Source organism: Morus notabilis, unplaced genomic scaffold, assembly GCF_000414095.1.
Source record: "Morus notabilis unplaced genomic scaffold, ASM41409v2 Scaffold606, whole genome shotgun sequence".
NCBI classification, from domain to species: Eukaryota; Viridiplantae; Streptophyta; class Magnoliopsida; order Rosales; family Moraceae; genus Morus; species Morus notabilis.
This window is the reverse complement of record NW_010364071.1, coordinates 73,973-92,945: the sequence shown is the minus strand read 5'-3', so window position 1 is coordinate 92,945 and position 18,973 is coordinate 73,973. Positions and strand designations below refer to the sequence as shown.

The following is an 18,973-nucleotide window of genomic DNA, read 5'->3' as shown; positions in this document are numbered from 1 at the left end:
CCCTTGCCCATGCCTTTCCTTTCCGATGTGGGACTTTTCAAATTTCTCAATTCAATGGCTAATTTATTAGCTTTTATGCTATTTTTCCTCGTCACTGCCTTCTTCATGAGCATGTTTAGAGCCACGTTGAGAATAGAACCTTTTAGAATATGACCATATTCATGCATAATAGTAATACAAAGGAAGAAAATTATGGGTGTGATAAAGAGTTTTTAATTATGAATTAATGTAACACATAGCCTGTGCTTGAAGGAAATAAGAGTCCTTGTACTTTCTGCCGCTTCCTATGTGAATCCCGTTGCGAATCCAGTCCTCTCTGTGTATCCACGCGTCCCGACCAAAGTCGAGAATTCCAAGAATCTGTCGACAACAGGATAGATGATAATATGAGGAATGTTTTATGATTTTGTTATTAAGTAGCAGGGCAATAACCATACTATCAATGATGTTGATAATAATCACGCGGAAGAATGGATAACAACAATGTACATAAGATGATAGAAGGCTAGAGACTTACCGCTCCACCTTTCCACGATACAAAAGTCGGATTAGTTCTAGACTGCAAAACCTGTTGACCATTGATCAAGGCAGATAATATGTAGTCAGATCAGTTTCCTATTATTCAATGGGTATTAGCTGCATTAGGTGCTTAACAAATTTTATTTCCATCTCTTCATTGAGCAGAAAGAAAAACAAGAAATGATATAATTGAGACAAAGAAGCTAACCTCAACAGTATCAATGGCCTCATTTGAAGGAATTGCATGCAAGACCCTGCAACAAGGAAAAAAAAAAACGTAATAATAATAACAGGACTAAAACAAATGAATGAAACGAGGACAAAATAGGGGAAAAATTAGAAGAGCTTTTAAATAAGTATTTTAGGAAGAGTTGTTTTTAACATGGGCATACAAGGGCCTCAAAAAGATAGTGCTTTAGTTAAAAGTAAGAGTAAAACAAACCTCTCCTCCACAGCAGGAACAAAACCAGCGGTCAGAGCCACGCCACCAATCTACAGGAACAAATTGTAAGCAATTCCATTTAAGAGGTGTTAATAAATATTGAAACTTGCAGTCCAACTTTGTGCCAGAACTTACCAATTGTATGCTACAAAACAATTTCCTTTGGAGTTCAATGCGACCTGTTGAAAGAATGCTACTTGTGATAGCTTCCGCAAGGCCAACTTTCTCTTCTTTCTTTGGTTTGGCCGCAAAAACTGGATAGTTGTCCCACATTGGAAATCCAACATTAAAGCTGTTAGGAAATAGACCATCCGGCATTTCAGTTCTTCTGGGAAAATCCATTTGCCATGTATCTTCCAGCATGTCCTCATAGTCATGAAACCTGGAGAAGTAAACTGATTAAAACCCATGCAACATTTACCCAAGATACTTTTTATCGTGCAAACGGTAACTTGAAAAAAAACTTTTACTAACCACGAGCGGGGTGGTGGAGGATAAACATCTGGAACCAAAAGCATTGGGTAGAACAAACCAATTGGAGGAACCTATTTAAAATGCAGTAACAATAAATCTTCAGACTGAAAAATATATTTTGGAAGATAGAGGCAAGAACACTTCATAAAAATGGGACCCACGTTGAGAGCAGTCAGTCTTGTCTTATGAGATCCTGCTGGCATCTTATCTTCGTAAGAATGAACAACAGCAACAGCATCAAGTTCCCCCTCCTGCCATAGGCAGCTCAACGAATTAGTTGGCTAGAACTGAGAAGCAAACCTCTTGACCAACATGTAGCAAGTCTTTAAGCATGCATATAACATCAGTAAGGAAGATAAGATGCATGTAAATAATAGGACGAGCTCGTCTATTATTTACAACTACCCCACCTGTGGGAAATAACCGCATTATCTTTAACATTATCTTCTAGAAGCAAGAATTCTCCTAAGGATTATGACCGGCTAGGGCTAGGGATCATGTGATTATCTATTTTCTAGATTCTAGGTGATCGGCTAACAACAGAATTAGGGATAAGTTCTTTTCTCCAATGAGTTTATCTAACTCGTGTATATATAGCCCTTTAGTGGCTTCTGAAAATTATTGGAATTAATAAAATATTTTTTCCTCATTCTTTTCCACATGGTATCAAAGCCATAGGGCTTTTTTCTAGAAATAAATCCTTCTTTTCCTCCGCCTTCATAGCCGAATTTCTCTGATTTTTTTTCCTCGGCCTTCATAGCCGAATTTCTCTAAATTGCCTTCATCGCAGTTCCCTCTTTTCCCATTACAGTTTTTTCTTCCGCAATTTTTTTTTTCCTGAATTTGCCTTTTCTTTGCGGATTACCCTCTTTTCTGTTTCCTGTTTTGCGGATTACCCTCTTTCTTGTGATCCCACATCCGAATAAATTCAGAGATGTTAGAAACAACCTCTTCAACTCCCTTGGTTCAAGCAACCCAATAGCATGAGGAAGAAGAGATTCAGCGTTCTTCAAGCGAATTCCAGAATATACAGACAGCCTATAGACTCAATGGCAGAAACTACCTGAAATGGTCCCAATTGGTTCGGACTTTTCTAAAGGGAAAAGGAAAATTAAGTCACTTAATTGGGACTGTACTGAAGGAAGGAGATGCTAGATTCGAAGTCTAGGATGAAGAGGATTCCATGATCATGTCTTGGTTGTGGAATTCCATGACACCCAAAATCAGCGACACATTCATGTTTTTGCCAACCGCAAAGGCGATTTGAGATGCTGCACATGGAACCTACTCTAAAGTTCGTGATGCAGCTTTGATTTACGAATTAAGATCAAAACAGCGGTAGCCAAATAGGGAAGTAAAACTGTAACAGAATACGCTAATTTTCTGCAAAACCAGTGGCAAGAACTAGATTATTATAGGGTAATTGACTTGAAGTGCAGTGACTGTGCGGGGCAGTGAAAAGATTCATAGAAAGAGATCGAGTTTATGACTTTCTTGCAGGTTTAAACTCATAATTTGATCTTATACGAATCCAGATCCTAGGGAAGTTGGAAATCCCATCCTTGGAAGAGGCAATAGCTTTAATCCGGACTGAGGAAAGTCGAAGAGGAGTGATGCTTGAACCTGAAGCAGTTGATGGATTTGCACTCGCAACCTCTAGTAACAAACAGCAAGGTCTCATCTTGGAACAACCACAAAAAGTTGAACCTGGAAAAACAGAGGATAAAAAGGGAGCAAATCGAGAAGATCTCTGGTCTACCTACTGTAAAAAGCCACGACATACAAGAGAGCGCTGCTGGAAATTACATGGAAAACCTTCAACAACTAGCCGTGAATGGGGAAATAAAGGAGGACAGCAGCAACGACAACAAGGCGAAGCATATAAGACCTCCCAAGTAAGTCAAGATCAAGCTCAAACTCAAGACCATAGCGGGTTGAATGATGAAGAGATAGAAAAATTGAGGTACTTGTTGGGAACCCTTGAGAAACCATCCTCCAACACTTGCTCTTTGGCACTCTCGGGTAAGCACTCATTCTCTTGTGGACTAAATGCTTCAGATAAATTGTTTGTGAATTCATGGATTTTAGACTCGGGAGCTACGGATCATATGACACATGTCTCAAACCAATTCAAAACTTACACCCCGTGTCCAAGTAATAGAAAAATTACGATTGCCGATGAAACCACACCACAGTAGCCGGGGCAGGGGATGTCCATATCGCACCTAGTCTTATCCTAAAAAATGTTTTACATGTCCCAAAACTGTCCACCAACCTTGTGTCTATTCAAAAGCTTATAAAAGACTTACATTGCCATGTTATGTTTTACCCTTCTTATTGTGAGTTTCAGGATCAGGATTCGGGGAAGAAGATTGGACGTGCTAAGGAAAAGGATGGACTCTATTACCTTGAGACGTCGAATTTTTCACATATGATCAGGAAGAGCCTAACATCCTCATTTTTTTCTTCCTCCAAAAGGGATCTCATTTGGTTGCACCACTACCGCCTTGGCCAGCCTTCTTTTGCAGTTTTAAAAATTATGTTTCCTTCTTTATTTAGGGGATTTGATATTAGGGGATTTCATTGTGACATTTGTGAGTATGCAAATCACACTCGTGTTTCCTTTCCTATTAGTAATAAAAGATGTTCTTCTCCTTTCTATCTAATCCACAGTGATATCTGGAGCCCTTCCACTACTCCAAATATCTCCGGTTCACGTTGGTTTGTGTCCTTTATCGATGATTGTACTAGAGTTACCTGGATCTTTTTGCTCAAAAAATAAATCCAATGTGAGTAACATCTTTCCCAATTTCCACTCGATGATTCAAAATCAGTTTGGTACTAAAATAAAGAGATTTAGGTCTGACAACGCAAAAGACTACTTTAATCAGTTATTGTCTCCTTTTTTCCAAAAAGAAGGAATCATCAATGAGTCATCTTGCGTAAAAACTCCACAACAAAACGGGGTTGCAGAAAGAAAAAATGGTCACCTCCTAAACACTACCCGGGCACTTTTGTTTCATCAAAACGTACCAAAACACTATGGGGAGGAAGCCGTTCTTACCGCTGCCTATATCATAAACCGAATTCCTTCAAGGGTTTTAGGGTCAAAAAGTCCAATGGAAGCTCTTTTTAAATTCTATCCTGACATCAATACAACCAACAACCTTACAGCTATAATTTTTTGCTGCACTTCATTTGTTCATGTCCATAACAATAATCGGGGAAAATTGGATCCTAGAGCTCTCAAAAGTGTCTTTGTAGGATACTCTTCCACACAAAAAGGGTACAAATGCTATCAACCACCCCCCAAAAAGCTCTTGTCTCAGCCGATGTCACATTTGCATAAGAGAAACCATATTTTGCTCAACCTTATCTTCAGGGGGAGCCTTCTATTATAGAAGATAAGGATTCTTTCCTTCTTGATCTACCATCCTCTTCGTCATCCCATCCTCCCACTCCTAAACTTGTGGAATCCGCAGCACCCTCAAAACTTGCCACAGCCTCCCCAGTACCATTTGTGTCTCCTATACAGGATAAGACTCTTGATCATATACGCTTTGGAAAAGGAAAGACGTACTCAAGGAAACGGGGCCCAGCCTTTGAATCTACACAAGTCCAAATCTCCAACCCGACTCTTGAGAATGAGGTAACAGTTTCTTAACCTACTTTGCCTTTACTGGTAGAACACCCACCTTCATCTCCTGACCTTCAAACACTTAACCAAGAATTGCCTATAGCTACAAGCAAAGGAACCCGCGAATGTACCAAGAGGCCATTATACCCACTATATCATTTTGTATCCTTTGAGAGGTTTTCACCATCACATAAAAGCTTTCTTACGAGTCTAAATGAAATTGCTATTCCAAACACTTTGTCTGAGGCATTATCTAAGTAAGAATGGCAATAAGCTATGGGAGTGGAAATGGATGCTCTGGAAAAAAAGGGAACATGGGAGATAGTGGACCTTCCGAGAGGAAAGAAAGCAGTGGGGTGCAAATGGGTATTTTCTTTAAAATTCAAGGCAGATGAGTCATTAGAGCGCTACAAAGCAAGACTAGTTGCCAAAGGATACACTCAGACATATGGGGTGGATTATCAAGAGACTTTCGCGCCAGTCGCAAAAATGAACACAGTGAGGATCTTATTGTCATTGGCAGCCAATTATAACTGGGACCACAACAGTATGATGTGAAGAATACATTCCTTCACGGGGACTTGGAAGAGGAAATTTATATGACCATTCCCCCTGGGTTCAGAGGAGTTGAGATAAAGTATGAAAGTTAAAGAAAGCATTGTATGGTTTAAAACAGTCACCCATTGCTTAGTTTGGAAGATTCACCAAAGTGATGCTAGCCACTGGATATAAGCAAAGTCAGGGAGACCACACCCTCTTCATCAAACACTCAGATTCAGGGGGAGTCACAGTCTTGATAGTCTATGTGGACGACATTATTGTAACAAGAAATTATGTGAGGGAGAAACAAGCTTTGAAGTAGCGCCTGATCAAAGAGTTCGAGATTAAGGAATTGGGAAGGTTGAAATACTTTCTTGGGATTGAGGTGGCACATTCAAGACATGGCATCTTCATTTCACAACAGAATTATGTCATGGATCTTCTTAGAGAAACAGGAATGCTCGCTAGTAAACCAGTCGCAACTCCTATAGAGGCGAACCATAAACTTGGAGAAGCCACAGGTGATCAAAGAGTGGACAGAGAAACGTACCAAAGACTAGTTGTGAACTCATTTATCTTGCACATACCCGGTCGGACATAGCATATTCCATAAGCATCATCAGTCCATTCATGTATAATCCCAAGAAGGTCCATCTACAAGCAGCCTACCGAGTGCCTCATTACCTAAAGGCTAACCCAGGAAAGGGAATAATGTTCAAGAGGAACTCTGAACTTGTCCTTGAGGCTTACACGGATGTAGATTATGCAGGATCTCCCATGGATCGAAGGTCTATCTCCAGATATTGTACAGTCCTTGGAGGCAACTTGGTGACATGGAGAAGTAAGAAAAAATGTTGTAGCTCGATCAAGTGCAGAAATTGAGTTTAGGGCAATGGCACAGGTGATCTGCGAATTGTTATGGCTGAAGATCATATTGGAGGACTTGAAGATTAAATGGAGTGGGCCGACGAGACTCCACTGCGATAATAAATCAGCAATCAGCATTGCACATAATCCAGTGCAACATGACCGAACAAAACACGTCGAGGTGGACCAACACTTCATCAAGGAGAAGCTAGATAGTGGATTGATCTGCACACCATATGTTCCCACAGGAGATCAACTAGCAGATATCTTCACCAAAGGGCTTAATAGTACTACCTTCTAAGAAATTACAACCAAGCTGGGAATGGGAGACACCTATTCACCAGCTTGAGGGGGAGTGTGGGAAATAACCGTATTATCTTTAACATTATCTTCTAGAAGCAAGCATTATCTCCCAAGGATTATGACCGGCTAGGGCTAGGGATCATGTGATTATCTATTTCCTAGATTCTAGGTGATCAGCTAACAACAGAATTAGGGATAAGTTCTTTTCTCCAATGAGTTTATCTAACTCGTGTATAAAATATTATTAGCAGACGATCATCATCACCTAGATCCATAATCACGGGAATGGAGGTTAAGAGTACCATGGTTATGGTTCAAATGTGACATAGAAAGAACTCACTTTAATTTCACAATACGACTCTTTTAGCCTGTTAAGCATCAGGAGGTCTATAGGTTTGGACAAAACATCAGTACGTATCTGTGGCCATGTCTGATGGTGCCTTTGAGTCCAAAGAAGGCATCTCGATATATCCTGTAACAGTATACTCTTGAGTTGTGACTTGACCACATTAAAAAAAAAAAAGATGGAACTACAAAATCATGAACGCGTAATTGAGAGTAAATAAGAATAACTCCTAAAGTGGTTATTATTATTATTATTATTATCATTATATGAAACAAACCTCTCCACCAAAAGGCAAAGTCTTCTCAGTAGTAGGCATAGCCACTCCATCCTGAACAGCAAAAGAGAGTGATTAACCCTCATTTCCTATTTTCTGTTTTTCACCTTTCTACATATAAAGCTATGAAAGGGCACTTCTATTGTTATTGAAAAGAAAGATTTTTCTAAAAGGGTGGTAATGATGACAAAGAAGGGAACTACAAGTGTGCTTTTACGTTCTAGCCAAAAATAGGATCAACAAAAAGATGGTTCTAGAATTCATAACAATTAAAAGTAATCAAGTTATAATTGGTGATGGAACGTGGAAGCAGTTAATGAAAAAGAGGTATTGGGGAACATTGACAGAGCAGCGGCACATAGGTGTTAACAGTTGCTTGTAGAGATCCAAGGGACATTGTTGAAGGTAAGAGTGGTTTGGGAGACAAAATCAGTGGGCCTGTAATAAACCTTGTGATGGCCAATAGTGGAATCAGAATGATGTTGATAATGGCCGTAGGTTGCAGTTTCTATGGTTATGGTAGTGTAAGGAACACGTGAAAATAGCTATCTACTTTTGTCTTTATTTTTGCTTAACAAGAAGTAAACTTAGTCCTTTACTAAAAAGATTATTCAGGTTGAGTGCCAAAACATGAACTTTTGATTTAGTTTTATTCTCTCTTTTTCAAAAGGAAAGGAAAAAGTCCTGGTATAGTATGAACCAAATCCAACACTCAGCACAAAACTTTGAATATTATCATAATCTATACTAGTACAAGAAGCAATAAAGAAATAAATATTACCTCGACACAAATAACTGATGCTACTTGAGCACCTATGTTTACAACACATGCGGTGGATAACCCATTCCCAAAAACTGCAGCTAGACCTTCCTGCATCACTCAATTCAGAGTAAGATGATAAACGCTAGTGCTTATCATAAAGGATGCTGTTCATCAATCAAATGATGGGCTGAAGCCCAGTAAATCTGATCCCTGCAACAAGAACTTAACCAAAATCAAGATCTAAGACTATCAACAAAAAGTTCCTCACCTGGTGCACTACTGCTGAGCTAAAGTGCAAGTCTCGCAAGACTATAGACAGCATCTCTTTTATCTCTGCTTTAAACAAATGACAAACAGAAATCACAACTTCTTCAATCAGGGTGACAAAATAAGCACATGTTAAACCATAAAATAGGCAAAGACAGAAAAAATAACAAGAGAAGGTATATGTCCCAAAAGCATTAAAACCAACACTACTACATACACACGTGTATGTATGTATTTTTATTTCATTATAATTTTTTAACCTCGGGTGGGAATTAGTAATATGTCAGGATGTGAGATGAATAAGATGCAAAGCATAGAAATAGTAGTGATAAGGGTTTATCTTCGTAGTCACATTAAGATGGTTAGCTTAATCATGTTACTTGTAAGTACCTCGATTATCAAATGTCTCCGGAACAACCAGAATTGCAGCATACTTGATTCTCTTTGATAGAGGGATATGCAATTTCTCTATCAAAATCCAGTCCCAGATAGCATGCAAGTCCTCGAGTACCTGTAATTAACATTAAAAGTAAACAAACAGATGCATAAGGTGAGAATAACTAGTCATAGGCTATTTCATGCAGTATGAAGGAATGCAATACAAATTAGTCAGGCAACATATATACACATTTTGATAAGTGAATGTTTGGGCATTCATATATGTATATATGTCATCAATTTGAAGTGATATAGTACTTCTGCATCCATCAAACTTCCCAAGACTGGAATTGAGAATAAGCAATATGCTTGGTGTTGATAACGAAGTAAACCTCTATTTTATCTCTTGGAAAACTGAATAAAATCAATCTGTACCTGTTGCATCGGATAATGTTGTGAAATATTGAGGTGACCCCTGCGTATAGGACGGCGCAAGCAATAGGGCTCCGCAGGGGATATTCTTACGGCTTCCTCACCGTAAATTGATTGTTTGAGTTTAGGTTCATTGGAGCTAGGCTCTTGAGAATCAGCACCTTGATGTTGGCCCCCAGATTCATTATCCACACCTTTACACACCAAAGTATCTTCAGAACAAAAACACCACTTTAACAAATTGCAAACTTAAACTAAATAATAATAGTCTGTAACAAAGATCCATTGAATCCACAGTGAACAAGGTTCATGGTTACTTCAAAATCCATGCTAAAGCACCCATCTACATTAATCAGCCAAATTTTTTGAAAGAACGAATTAAACAAACTCATGAAAGTGCACTATGTCGATTTTTTCTTTAGACACTCCATGGACATACTAACAAAAACATAAATTTCTAATAGTACGCCCAGATGAGAAGAGATTAAAGCAATGATGTAAAACCGAGCAAATTAGAGAGACTCCTCTACAACCTGTCGCTGAAGAGGAAGCAGCATTCTTCTCGTATACATCCGTCCACACAAATGCAGACTCCTTCCTGCTATTCTGTGGATTAAATCCATCAACACGCACCATCTGCAAAACAGCTTTGCAATTATACCTTCTTTTTTTTTTTTTTCCTTTCTTCCTCTCATAAACAATTGCAAACATCAAAAACAATAACCAAAGACTTCATTTCACATTCATTTAGGAAAAGATTCCATCACAAGAATTTGGAAACCTATCTGAATAACCGAAATAAAATGACCAATCCTAATTCATACCTTGCGCGGCAAGGCATTGTTGGCTACCTTTTCATCCAAGAACGGTATCTTCAACAAGGACGCGGCCTTCAAAACAGCAAAAAATAAATAAATAAATCAAATCAAATCAAATCAGATATCACTCTATAAAGAACAAGGTAAATATTAATCAACCAAGAATGTGCCTTGACTCAATAACTCACAACATCATAAGCCCTTTCTCTCTCCATATGCTGCACTGTAGTGATCTGAGAATTGAGCACCTAAAATCCCAAAATAAATAAATAAATAAAATAAAATAAAAATTACCCAAGTTAAACATAAACTCAATTAACATCATTATCAAAAAAATCATGAAAAAATAATTTTTTTTTAAAAAAAAAACCTGATCTTGGACGTTTCTCTTGGGGACTTGGGTGGTATAACGAGCAATGCAATGAGGGATATTGAAAGGGGCGTCCTGCGAAGCAAGGCCAATTCTGACATTCGCCGAACCTGGGCGTAACAGAGAAGAAAATAACCAAATTAAAGTGTTACAAAACACCAAAAGAAAAGTAAAGTTTCCTTCTTCTTTTTTTTGTTGTTGATGAATTAGAGAAAGAGAAGAATTGAATTAAGAACCTGGATTGATTACGACTAAATTGGAGCCTTGTTCCAAGATGAGCTGCGAAGGAACGACGGATTTTAGGTAATCCTGGATCAAACACAGCGAAATCGTCAACTTATGGATTAAGGACGAGCGGAAAAGAGAGAGATTGATGGAGGAGTTTGTGGGTTTCTTACCATTTTTAAGAAGGAGATTGGAATTGGGAAAAAATGGGGAATTGAAAGCTCTTTTGCTTGGTTTCTGGTCTTCTCTTTGCTTGGGTTTTGGTCAGTGAGGGTTAGTATCTGAATCTGATATTGTCGTTTGCGTTTTTTGAGTGCAGTCATGAGCTATGGAAGATATGTTGATTATTTGCCGAGTGAAGTACTAATCAACTGATGTAAGTTTCAGGAACATGGCTGGGCTTTGGAGAGACTTTCCCGGGATTTCATTTTTCTAATTTTTTTATTATTTTAATGAAAGGATTATTGTTTTTTTTTTTTCCTTTTATTATTAGAGATTTTTAATTGAATTATTTTCGTAAATGTCTTTTGAAATATATATTTTATTTTAAAATATTTCTTAATTTTTTAAAACAGTTTAAAATTTTTTTTATTTATAAAAAAATATATTAAAGCACCCTCGTGTCTATTTTTGTGTATAATTTAACAGATTTTGTTGACGTTTAATTTTTAATTCTATTTAGATTAAAATGACAAAAACTTGACGTTTAATTTTTAATTCTATTTAGATTAAAATGACAAAAACAAATACGGATATTATATCACTTTTGATTTAAGAGTCGTTTAATTTGTTGATTAAATTTTTAATTTGAATTGAGACGTAATTTTATGTAAAAAAATTTTATTATAATAAAAAAATTAAATGTGACTGTTTTTTAAATTTTTTATTGTAATAAAATTTAAATCGGTGAAATAAACGATTTTTAAATACACCAAACTGGTCTAAGTACACTAAATCTCAGCCATTAATTTAAATTCATTAAAAAAAACTAGAAATTAATCTTCTCTAATGGTGATCACCAAAGACGACCCCTCTCCTTATCCCAGCCGCCGGCAAGCCTTCCCCCACCGATCCACCAAACCTCATCCATCTTTCTCTCTCTCTCTCTCTCTCTCTATCTTATCTTCCATCTTCTCAGAGCTTCTCTCTTTCATCTTCCATCTTATCAAAAGCACAAATATTTTTTTCCTTTGTATTCTTTTTTCTTTTGGTGTAAAAATGGCAAATGAAATGAAAGATTACATGGGTCCATGAGAAATTGGGGTAAAGGTGCACTAGCTCGTTTGATATCTCACTAAAATATTAATGTCTCGTTCATTTTAACGATTTGAATTTAAAATTTGAGTTTTGTTATAGTAAAAAAGTTTTTAAAAACAGTCATATTTAATTTTTTTATTATAATAAAAAACTCTCACATAAAGTCACATCTTAACTCGAATCAATGAACAAAATGAGCCCCAAATAATTTCACAAAGTTAGACCCCATCATCGAAGAGGGCTCTCATGAAGGTTTTGAAGTTTCTCAAAAGAGGCATCTGTTTTTCTTCCTCTGCTTTTCTTTGCTGTTCGAACAACAAGAAATGTGTATTTGTTTTTTTATCTTCAATTCTTCTTAAAGATTGATGAGCATTGATGTTGTTTTTTCAACTTATATTGTTGGGCTATGTTCGTTTGACTGTATGAGAATATTATTGTATAATAATATAATAATATTATATTTATTGTGATTATTATATTGTATAAATAAATATGGATGGTAAATTAATATAATTTATATCGTATCATTAAATATAACTTATTTTTAGTATATTATATTATATTATTTTATAATAAATCAATAATTTATGTTAAAATTGGGCAAAACTAAATGTCGGAGTTGGCCAATATAAGGTAATGCTAGAGTCTATAATTGTAAAAATTTAAGGGCACAATATAAGTTTTTTATTTTTTTAAAAATTACATTTTGACCCTAAATTTTTATAAAATTATATTTTAACCCAAAAACTTTTGTAAAATTATATTTTGACCCTAAAATTTTTATTAAATTTCATTTTGACCCCAAAACTTTTGAAAAATTATATTTTGGCCCTAAAATTTTTCAAAATTTACATTTTGATCTCAAAAACTTTTGTAAAATTATATTTTGACCCTAAAATTTTTATTAAATTTTATTTTGACCCCAAAACTTTTGAAAAATTATATTTTGGCCCTAAAATTTTTCAAAATTTACATTTTGATCCCAACATTATTAAAAATTTACATTTGACCCGTCATATAATACGTCATGATACCAAACATCATATAATATATGATAATACAACACAATACAATATCCCTAATACAATACAATACAAGCTACCCCTTGAGGATCTCACAAGATGTTGGGGATCTCATGGGAGTGATGGGTTCGATGGATGGGGGAATGGGCGATTAGCTATGATGGGTGCAACGAGATCTAATGAGAGAAAGGCTTGGTGTGATGGGATCTCACGGATGCGATACATTCGCTGAGGGGAAGGGTTGTTGCCGGCCGGCGGTGTGGAGGCTGGGACAGTGCAGGGAGATAGGATATTTCATAGGTTTTTTTTTTTATTTTTTTTTAACAATTTTCTAGTAATTAATTCAGTTTTTAGGTATTAATTCATTTTTTTCATTTTAATTAGGTTTTAATATTTTAATATTAGTTTCACGTTAGCAAAATCCGTCAGATTATATACGGAAGTGGATGAAAGGAGCGTTTTGATTTCTTTTCTATAGATCGGGTGATGTTTTGAACTATTTTAACAAATTAAGGGGCATTTTGAAATAAGATACATAATTCAAGAAGTATTTATGAAAATAATCCTTTTCAATTATATTGAGGTGAATAACCACCGTTGTGGTCGCTGTATAGAGGTGAAAAACAATTTAGGGTCCTATTTCTTATCATTTACGAATAGATTCTCATTGTTCATTGTGCTCAAATATAGTTTGGGTTGATGTGATTTTAAATTCTCCGAATGCTAATTAACAAAAATGTAGTTTATTTCTATTTCACTTGTAATTCTAGTAGATTATCAATTAACTACTGGGTGAGAGTGTGAAAACGCCACTCATCCCTTTTTAATTGAGCAACAATTATTGAGATGAATAACTTAACTGCTTAATTGCAAAAATCGTTACAACTGCAAATAATCAAAACACATTGTATATATTCAATAACATATTTTCTTAAAATACCTATCAATATTTTTTCTAAACAAAACTAATTAATATTGCCCCAAAGGAAATACCTAAGTAATACTTTTACTTATAACTATTATAATTTTTTATGGGGGTCAGAAAATATTTTTAGGGCTTTAGTTATCTAAAATTTTGACCAAATTAATAATATGATAAATATTGTAAGTCTCATATATTTCATTTACTATTTTTTATTCAAAATTCACACAAGATAAAATATGTTATGTGGCATTTTAATTAACAGAACATGTTATTGTGCGTCATTTGTGCAATATGGACACCTTCAATAAGAATCTTACATTGCATGTAGTTGATGTAAATAACAAAACAATTACTCTTCATCCAAGTTTCCTTTTTGAGTAATTGCATGTGGTCATATCTATTTGGATTAATTTAAAAAATTCCCCCTGCACTATGCCATTGTAACACTTTGTCTCTTAAATTTCAAAACGTAACATCCGCTCCCCCCAAACTTTATTCCGATAATAATTTACCCATTCCGTTACACTGAGTGACAGAATTCGCCACGTGTCCATTTTTAGTGAGATTTAAAAGTAAAATTACGCTTATACCCATCTTTGTTCAGAATTACTAGTAACGGAAAGGGCATTATTGCATCAATTTATCCAAAATTAGATCTCATTATTCCTCTAAAAAATCATATTCTAAGGGAACTATTGAAGACAAACCCTAACAACATGAGAAGAACTACTGAAGACAAATTGACCCATGCCACCAAAGAGGTTGGAAATTGCAGAGAAATAAGGAGCCAGAGCACCCTATGTCAGCGTGTGAGTCCACGCGTAGGTGCCATCAACTATAACCTTGGCATGCACTCCCCCGAAAGGGACGCATCACCATAGGGATAAAAAAGCCTCCAAGATGTAGCTCTTCCAGAGCTCCTACACATCTCATGCTAGTAAAACCACTATCGACATTGAGTATCCACCAACAAATGCCATCCTTTCCTAACTCTGTCTCAACGAGGGAAATGAACCCTAAAAGTAATAGAGTCACAAAAGACAACACACTGAGAAGGACAGTCAAAAAGTTGGTGGCCCCCTCCTCCACTTCGCCAAAACCCAACTCATCCAACCACGAGCTGTGCTTGCCTCTAGATTCTCATCGTGAAATGCTTTTGGAGCAAATCTTAATTTTTTTTTTAAATAACCTGATAAATTGATGCATTTTAATCCTTTTTTTAATTACCTAGGGTTTTTACAGGATATTTTACGATATTACCCTACTCATATGGGTTAAATAATGGACACGTTACAAAATTCGTCACTCAGTGTAACAGAATGGGTAAAATTGTTAACGGAACAAAGGTCAGGAGAAGCGGATGTTACGTTTTGAAACTCGGGAGGCAAAGTGTTACATGGGTCATAGTTCAGAGGAAATTTTTGAAATTAATCCTATCTATTTTGTTTAGAGAATTTGCACATACGAAGTTACTACTTGACTTTGCAATTTTCTTGGCTTTTAACAACTTTTATGTTCACAAGCAACTGACAAAATTATCTATCTGCATTATGGCTGTTTCAGGTTGCCATTCAACCTTGGTCTGATTGTAGTCACCCTGCAAAGAGACGAAGTTAGCAAACTCTTGCCTGATCATGGCAAAACACTCTTTATATGCACACTTAACACCTAAATATTTTCACTCTCCGTTCATTTCACTAGTTTGAATCACAACTCAAGTCTTTACTACAACGTTTTCTCTCATAAAAAGTTAAATTCAACTTTTTCGACTACAGTGACTTCTCTTACATAAATTCACTTTTTAACTCAAGTTCTAAACTCGAACGAGCGAAAGAAACGATTATCTACTCGATAGCAAATAGCAATCCCAACAAGATTGAACAAGGTTTTCCTTGCAAGGACATACATGAACCAAAATGCATCCGCTATTATCAATAAAGAGAAGGCATTGAAGCTTAAAGCTTTATATGAATTTCTATTCAAGAAAAAATTCCTCTTTTTCTTCTCTCTAAATAATCCGGTTGTAGAAAACGTATATCTGATCCCAGAACAGGGAGTAAGAAAATAACAAATCCTAAAAAAGAAAACATTACAAAAGTAGAAAATGAGTGATCAACATCCAGCAGTAATTTTGCTGCTGCAGGAGCAGCCACTTCCGAACCTAAAAATCGCAACACCCCTGAAAACAATCCAATGATCTATTGCCTCTTTGCTGCACCTAGTTTGTCTTGGATTTTGGAGCCTTCTTCTTGATTTGCCTTTTTGGAATGGAGTTCTTCATCCCAATGAAGAAAAGTAGTGCACCAAAAAGTGCCACATTCTGCCCAAAAAGAAAATATGATATTGCAAATTCGATTAGCTACATTTCCCAAAGAAAAAGGCAGAGAACTTATCAAGCATAAAGTTATTCAAACCTGCAAGAAATCATTCAAAAGCACACCAAATGCGTCCTTCTCGGGACTGTAGCTGTAGAAATCATACAGAATAGGAGTAACCAGTGCCAAGTAGAAAAGCTGAAGGGAGAAACAATGATCAGTTTTCATGACTAGAGCTAAAACACAAGATTCACTTCCGAAACCTTTGAATTCTAAAGCAACCAACCGAAAAATTCATAAGAAAAGGGAATTCTAACCAGGATATAAGCTCCGAATGAGCTTCCAAATACAAAGAGGATGCCTCCAAGCGCTTTTGAGGTAATAACAGTTGCCACTAGTTGTCTAGGCTGTATGTTATATATCCAAAGTAGAAGCAAGTTCAGACAAGGAGCAAAATGAGAGCCTAGCAAGATAAAGCCAATAGAGAGCAAAAGGATCTTACATCAATATTTGGTAACGCAACCCCTAGATTGGATGAGAGGTTTTTGTTGAAGACATTAAATTTAGGAACCAACTCCTTTGCAGCCGGCCCCCCATTGTCACCAAATTCATTGAACCTAAGCACGTAGATGGAGTGTTAAAAAAATGCTATCATCTACACCAGCTGCATTTATATATTGGAATAGAAGCTTAATATCTAATGACTACATCGGTTTTTTATTTATGTATTTCCTCGAATCTTTTAATAACTAATGACTACATCAGTTTTTTATTTATGTATTTCCTCGAATCTTTTCATCCTTGTAAGCGTCTAATAATATCATATTCTGACTGATGCTCACCAAGAAAAAACTTATCCACATCTCCAGCCAATCCAGTAGTGATTAAAAAAAAAAAAAGCAACAAAGAAACCTACTAAGTGATGTATAATAGTTGGTTTCCCTTCACATTTTTCCATTCATGCGGTGTTGAAAACAATAGAAATACTTCACATCTTGTGTGAAAGGATATATGAAGAATGACGATAAAAGTAATTAAAGAGAAAAGGGTGCAAATGTAAAGGTTCCAACATGCAATCTTGGCTGAATTAACATTTAACACCATCAGAAGGATCGGAATTCTTTATAACACGATGCTTGCAATCAAAATAGAAACAATTTGACACTAAATAAACCACAGAAGAGAGCTTTATCCCAAACCGAGTACCTACTAATTATACTATTATTACATAAATGGTCATGGACCATATTAGTACCGCCTAAACCAAATTAATAATTAAATACAGAATCTACCCTCTTAAGTTCACCTGAAAAAAGTTGTTTTCATATCATATTACATTAATTAAGACGTTAAAAACATCAATAAATCTTCATAATTCAACAACCTTTTTACCCAACAAACTGAAATTCAAAAACGACCCAAAAACTGTATGTACTTGTAATAAAAACGCATCCAGAACAATTTCACAAGTAAGAAATTTCTTCCGAAGTGCCACAACAACAATTTCAAATAACAGAAGAAAAGGGGGAACTTCCAATAAAATTACCATTTTGAAACGATAAGAGAATTCCAAAATCAGCCATACTTTGACAATGAAACTAGATCTAATTCACGCGAAAAAAAATCCTATAACAGATCGAATCTAAATTCCATTACGCAAATACAAATCAAAATTCGAACTCTACTTTCATTCCGATGAGCTAAATGTACCAATCACATAACATTCTGATCATTTAATGAAATCCAACAAAAGAACGAAACCAAAACTGAGCCATTGCATAAATGAAACGATGGAAAAGAAACGTAAATCGACATCGAAACCCTAAATGGACAGATCGGAGAAAAAGCAAAGAGATAGAAAGCTTACGCTTGCCAAGCGGAGAGGATGAAGAGCGAAGCGAAGAGGACCCGTCCAAGGAAGGAGAAGAAACCCATTTTCTTCTTCTTCTGCTGCAGCTTCTTCTCGTTCAAATTCTTCCAAAGAAAGCGAGAGAGAAAAATGGAGTTTTCCTGGAAAATTTAGCTCAAAGCTATCGTTACTCTCCTATTAAACTCTGAACATAGAGAGAGAGAGAGAGAGAGGGAGGTCGTTGGGCGTTTTATGGGTCAATTTATGGAAATCTCTGAGGCAAAAGCGAGAGATGGGAATATTTCTGAGCTATGAGATGGAAAATTATTTTCTTTTCTTTTTCTTTTTCTAGAATGCCAAACAAATATTTAAAAGGGATTTTCTCGACGAATTAAAAAAAAAAAAAAAAAAAGAGAGAAAGAAGAAAGAGAAGCGTGCCACCCACTCAGTGAGTCGCTGGTAAATGGTTTGTTGCGTGCAATACGGTGGATTTTGAACGCGTCGCTTGTCGTTCCATTTGATTTTTTTTTTCTTTCTTTTTACCTTTTTTTCAGCATCTCCATTTGAATCCAACTTTTCAATAAGGTGTGAGTTATTATCTTTTTTATTAGTTAATATAATAATTTTTTAAACCCCTATTAATAAAAGAATTACAAACCATATAAATTGAGACTTTTTCCGAAAGGCCTTTTTATTAGTACACCAATTTTTGATTATTGAATGTAATCAAACTCACAGTAAATTAAAAAATTATACATAATAAATAATTTTTAATACATATTAATCGTTAAAAATAAAGAATTATTAATTTATTTTTTTCAGTCCTATCAAGAAGAGGTGGAAGTAGCGTTTAATTCATAAATTTATTTTTTCTAGTCTTACCATTAAGTGGTAAAGCTAGCCTTTAATCTAGGGGAGTAAATGCTATACTTTTTTTTTTTTGAAAAATA

At 35.7% G+C, this 18,973-nt stretch overlaps 2 protein-coding genes across 6 annotated transcripts; both read right to left on the bottom strand.

The window, feature by feature from the left end:
- Positions 1-126: 126 nt before the first annotated feature.
- Positions 127-11,090, bottom strand: LOC21391516 (actin-related protein 9). 5 transcript variants are annotated; one of them, XM_024170541.1, is made up of 19 exons: positions 10,829-11,090; positions 10,667-10,739; positions 10,431-10,540; positions 10,249-10,308; positions 10,067-10,132; positions 9,776-9,878; positions 9,246-9,454; positions 8,823-8,943; positions 8,434-8,498; positions 8,184-8,273; positions 7,406-7,456; positions 7,123-7,254; positions 1,597-1,686; positions 1,436-1,506; positions 1,097-1,343; positions 962-1,011; positions 728-773; positions 518-568; positions 127-360 (listed from the first exon to the last, which is right to left on the bottom strand). In XM_024170541.1, the coding sequence occupies exons 1-19, from the start codon at positions 10,976-10,978 to the stop codon at positions 217-219; spliced, it is 1,929 nt and encodes a 642-aa protein (XP_024026309.1). In that variant the 5' UTR covers positions 10,979-11,090; the 3' UTR covers positions 127-216. The 5 variants fall into 5 exon arrangements, with proteins under 5 accessions (XP_024026309.1, XP_024026310.1, XP_024026311.1 ...); XM_024170542.1 differs by having other exon boundaries at positions 9,246-9,436; XM_024170543.1 differs by having other exon boundaries at positions 10,667-10,709.
- A 4,745-nt stretch (positions 11,091-15,835) lies between these two features.
- Positions 15,836-18,426, bottom strand: LOC112093008. The gene is made up of 5 exons (XM_024170550.1): positions 18,042-18,426; positions 16,677-16,791; positions 16,492-16,581; positions 16,274-16,372; positions 15,836-16,179 (listed from the first exon to the last, which is right to left on the bottom strand). Exons 1-5 carry the CDS (start codon positions 18,107-18,109, stop codon positions 16,078-16,080), a joined length of 474 nt encoding a protein of 157 aa, XP_024026318.1. The 5' UTR covers positions 18,110-18,426; the 3' UTR covers positions 15,836-16,077.
- Positions 18,427-18,973: the final 547 nt, after the last annotated feature.

Excerpts from the sequence above, each read along its gene's own strand:
- LOC112093008 (XM_024170550.1), bottom strand. The coding sequence starts at position 18,109 with ATGGGTTTCTTCTCCTTCCTTGGACGGGTCCTCTTCGCTTCGCTCTTC. Across the intron at positions 16,792-18,041 it reads ATCCTCTCCGCTTGGCAAGC|GTTCAATGAATTTGGTGACA; the intron begins GTAAGCTTTCTA and ends CTACGTGCTTAG. Across the intron at positions 16,582-16,676 it reads TTGCGTTACCAAATATTGAT|CCTAGACAACTAGTGGCAAC; the intron begins GTAAGATCCTTT and ends TATAACATACAG.
- LOC21391516 (XM_024170541.1), bottom strand. The coding sequence starts at position 10,978 with ATGACTGCACTCAAAAAACGCAAACGACAATATCAGATTCAGATACTA. Across the intron at positions 10,309-10,430 it reads AGAGAAACGTCCAAGATCAG|GTGCTCAATTCTCAGATCAC; the intron begins GTTTTTTTTTTA and ends TTGGGATTTTAG. Across the intron at positions 1,344-1,435 it reads CCTCCACCACCCCGCTCGTG|GTTTCATGACTATGAGGACA; the intron begins GTTAGTAAAAGT and ends TTACTTCTCCAG.